Raw genomic sequence first — 4734 nt, forward strand, 5'->3', positions numbered from 1 at the left:
GGTTATGAAAAAGCATGTCACAAAAGAAATATAAAAACTTTGGATAAATATGAAAAATGTGGCTGCCCAACCTACTAAATATCTTTAGATAAATACAAAAGGGTGGCAGTCCAAAACCTTAATTATATAATATATAATAATAACAATTCATCAAAATAATATTAAGTGTTACACATAGCAACACCATGGAACTTCTTTGTCAATATTAACACAACCTAAAGTAAGAAATTTTCATATATTGTAAATTTCATGTTTAGGAAGTGCGAAGTAAAATATCTCCCCATTATAAAGATGCTCAATCGAGAATACAAATATTAGTAAAAATTTGGGGTGTTATAACTCTCTCCCCCTTAAATAAATTTCGTCCCGAAATTTACCTTGTACTAGTCCCTAAACAAATGTGGATATTGAACTCGCATATCCTCTTCTTGCTCCCAAGTAGCTTCTTCGCCAGAATGATTTTTTCAAAGAACTTTCACTAAGGGGATGCTCTTGTTTCTAATATCTTTTAACTCATGCGCTAAGATTTGGATTGGTTCTTCTCCATATGTCAAATCAGGATTGACCTCAATAGATTCAATAGGAAGAACATGAGATGGATCTGAGCGGTATCTTCTAAGCATAGAAACATGGAAGACATTGTGGATCTTATCTAACTCTAGTGGAAGAGCTAGTTTATAAGCAACTGGGTCAACTCTCTCAAGCACTTCATAATGTCTAATAAATCGTGGACTAAGTTTACCTTTTTGGCCAAATCTCATAATCTTCTTCCATGGAAAAACTTTTAAAAATACCTTATCGCCCACTTTATACTCAATTTCACGCCTCTTAAGATTAGCATAGGACTTTTGTCTGTCTGAGGCAATGTTTAAGCGATCCTTGATGATTTTTACCTTATCTTCAGTTTGTTGCACAATCTCAGGACCCACCAATTTTCTTTCACCAACCTCGTTCCAACAAAGAGGCGTTCTACATTTTCTCCCATATAGACTTGATTGGTAGCTACTATTGTAAGCAAATTCTATCAGGGCTAAGTGTTTGTCCCAACTACCCTCAAACTCAATAATGCTGGCTCGAAGCATATCCTCCAAGATTTGTATTACCCTCTCAGACTGGCCGTCTATTTATGGATGGAAAACAGTACTAAAATTCAACGTGGAACCCAAAGCTTCTTGCAATCTAGACCAAAATCTGGATGTAAACCTTGGTCCTCTGTCATACACAATAGAAATAGGGATTCCATGTAGCCTCACAATCTCATTAATGTATAATTCTGCCAAACGTTCTAGTGAGTAGTCCATTTTGATTTCCAAGAAATGAGCACTCTTAGTTAGTCTATCTACAATGACCAAAATTGCATCATGATTCATTTGAGTGCGTGGAAGTCCAGAAACAAAGTCCATTGTTATCCTTTCCCATTTCCACTCAGGTATTAACAAGGGTTGCAGTAGACCAGCTTGGACTTGATGTTCAACTTTTATTTGTTGACATACCAAGCATTTAGAAATGAATTCTGCAATGTCTTTCTTCATACCACTCCACCAGTAGTGCTCCTTGATGGTCTGATACATTTTAGTACCTCCAGGATGCATTGCATAAGGTGAACTATGTATTTCAATCAAGATCTGCTTCCTCAATTCATCATCATTAGGAACACACAACATATTTTTATAAAATAAGGTATCATCTTTCTTCAATGTAAAATCTCATTCTCTTCCATTTTGGACTTCTTCAACCCGTTTCATAAGCTTCTCATCTAACTTCTGTGCTTCTTGAACCTGCTCAAGTAAGACTAGCTTGACTAGAAAATTAGCAATGATAGAACCATTATAATTAAATGAAAGACAAGCATTCATGGCTCTTAATTCAAGAAGCAAAGGCAAAGGACTTAGAGTTAAACTTCAAAGGGAATTGCGACTCAACGCATCTGCAACCACATTGGCTTTACCAGGATGATAATCAACCGTGCAATCATAATATTTGATGAGTTCAAGCCATCTACGTTGTCTAAAGTTTTAACTTTTTTTGTGTACCCAAGTACTTCAAACTCTTGTGATTAGTAAATATGTGACACTTCTCCCCGTACAAGTAATGCCTCCAAATTTTTAAGGCAAAAACAATGGCAGCAAGTTCAAGATCGTGAGTGGGATAATTCAACTAATGTGATTTCAAATTTCGAGAGGCATAAGCAATTACTTTCCCTTCTTGCATCAAAACACAACCCAAGCCACGATGAGATGCATCATTGTATATCATATAATCTTTCCCTTCAGCTAGCAAAGAAAGTATTGGAGCTTGTGTCAACAAGGATTTGAGCTTTTCAAAGGTCTCTTGACACTTGTCATCCCACACAAACTTGGCGTCTTTACCCAAAAGTTTGGTCAAAGGAGAAGCTATAATAGAGAAGCCCTTCACAAACCTCTTATAGTATCCTGCTAAACCCAAGAAACTTCTTATCTCAGTTGGAGTTTTAGGAGGTTTCCAATCAACAATAGCTTGAATCTTACTAGGATCAACCTTCATACCTTCAGCTAATACAATATGCCCCAAAAACGCCACTTCACTTAGCCAAAATTCACATTTGGAAAGCTTCGCGTAGAGTTGCCTCTCTTTCAGAATTTTCATGACAATCCGGAGATGTTTATCATGATCTTCTCTATTCTTGGAATAGACTAAAATGTCATCAATAAATACCACCACAAATTGATCAAGGTAAGGCTTGAATACACGATTCATTATATCCATAAATGCAGCAGGAGCATTTGTCAAACCAAATGGCATTACCAAAAATTCATAATAGCCATACCTGGTCCTAAAAGCAGTTTTAAGAAATTTCTTGCTCCCTCACGTGCAACTGAAAATATCCAGACCTCAAGTCAATTTTTGAGAACAAGTTGGCACCCTTCAATTGGTCAAACAAGTCATCGATTCTAGGCACTGGTATTTCTTCTTGATTGTTACCTTGTTCAGCTATCGGTAATCAATGCAAAGCCTAAGAGTGCTACCTTTCTTTTTCACAAATAAAACAGGAGCTCCCTAAGGCGAAATACTGGGATGGATAAAACCTTTCTCAAGAAGTTCTTGCAATTGAGCCTTCAACTCTTTTAATTCAGCTGGAGACATTCTATAAGGATTGATAGAAATAGGAGTAGTTCCAGGGACAAGCTCTATAGGAAATTCAATCTTCCTTTCTGGAGGCAACCCAGGAAGAGCATCAGGAAATACATCAGGAAAGTCGCACACGGTGGGTATGTCCTTAAGACTTGGACTCCCCAATTCTGTATCGACTATATGAGAAAGATAGGCATCGCAACCTTGACAAATCATCTTCCTTGCGAAGACCGCAGAAATAATATTAGATGCCAATGATCTCTCTTCTTGAACTACTATGTGTGAATATGCAGGAGTTCTAAAAGTCACTTGCTTCAACCTACAATCAACCAATGCATATAGCTATGGAGCCAATCCATACCAATAATAAAATCATAGTCTTGGAAGGGCATTTCAAGCAAGTCTGCAGGGAAGACCAGATTTTGAATCATGAATGGACAATCTCGGTAAATCCTGTTAACAACAACCTGATGACCTAATGGACTTGTGACCAGCACATCAAAGTTAAGTCTCACAGATTTAACAGTATCGGGAAATGCAAGTGATGAGCAAACATAAGAGTGCGAAGATCCAGGATCAAATAATGTAACAATAGATATGCCAAATAAGTGAAATTTACCAGCAACTACGTCCGGACCATCCTGGTCATTCTTCTGTCTCATAGCATAAACTCGTGCAGCAGCTCTCGATCCACTAGCCTGATTAGCTCCACCGAACCCGCTGCTTGTACATTTCTAGGTCTTGCACCGCTATTAGCTTGAGAATGGGTAGTGACAGGCTTTTGAACTGAGCCCTCTGTATGTGTATAAGAAAGAGGATTAGGATTAGGAAAATCCTTCACTTTATGATCCAGACTTCCACAATTAAAACAAGCACTAGACGCTTTTCTACAGGCACCATAGTGATTCTTTCCGCATTGTGCACAAGTAGGTGTATAGGTTTTGCCTTGGACATAACTTGGAGTACTAGCAGTAGAGAAATTTGGCTTATTCTGCTTATGATATGATGACTTCTGTGCACTTTCAGTCTTGGAATAGTCAAATTTTCCCTTCTTGGATGGACCGCCATAATCTGAATTACCCTTCCTAAACCTGTTTTCTCTCCTACTAGCTTCTTCTTTGTTAATTCTTTCCCAAGTAAGAGCATCTGGAATTAGCTTGGAAAAATCCTCAAGTTGCAAGATTGCCACAGACTTTCGAATGTAACCATTCAAACCTTCTTCAAATCTTCTGCACTTGTCTCTTTCACCATCAATAATACCTCCAGCATAGCGAGAAAGCATGAGAAATTTTTGTTGATACTCTGCAATAGACATACTTCCTTATCTTAAATTTAGAAACTTTTTTTTCTTAGCATCACAATAGACAGGGGAGACATATTTCGCACAAATATTTTTCATAAAGTCATCCCAAGTCAGCACCGGAGGTTTTGCTTTTACATTTGGCACACTTACCCACCAATTATAGGTATCTTTTTGTAAAAGAGAGATAGCATACTTAAATTTGGCAGCGTTAGTACACTCTAGTTGTTCAAAGACCCTCTCCATGCGCTCGAGCCATTGTTCAGCTACCGTGGGATCAATAGTGCCTTCAAATTCAACTCCACCTATTTTCCTCATCTTCT

At 37.8% G+C, this 4734-nt stretch overlaps 1 protein-coding gene across 1 annotated transcript; it reads right to left on the reverse strand.

The window, feature by feature from the left end:
* Positions 1–464: 464 nt before the first annotated feature.
* Positions 465–1082, reverse strand: LOC142172076 (uncharacterized). The gene has a single exon (XM_075235842.1). The coding sequence runs from the start codon at positions 1080–1082 to the stop codon at positions 465–467; it is 618 nt and encodes a 205-aa protein (XP_075091943.1).
* Between the last annotated feature and the right edge of the window lie 3652 nt (positions 1083–4734).

The sequence above is a fragment of the Nicotiana tabacum genome, chromosome 17 (assembly GCF_000715075.1).
Source record: "Nicotiana tabacum cultivar K326 chromosome 17, ASM71507v2, whole genome shotgun sequence".
Lineage (NCBI taxonomy): Eukaryota > Viridiplantae > Streptophyta > Magnoliopsida > Solanales > Solanaceae > Nicotiana > Nicotiana tabacum.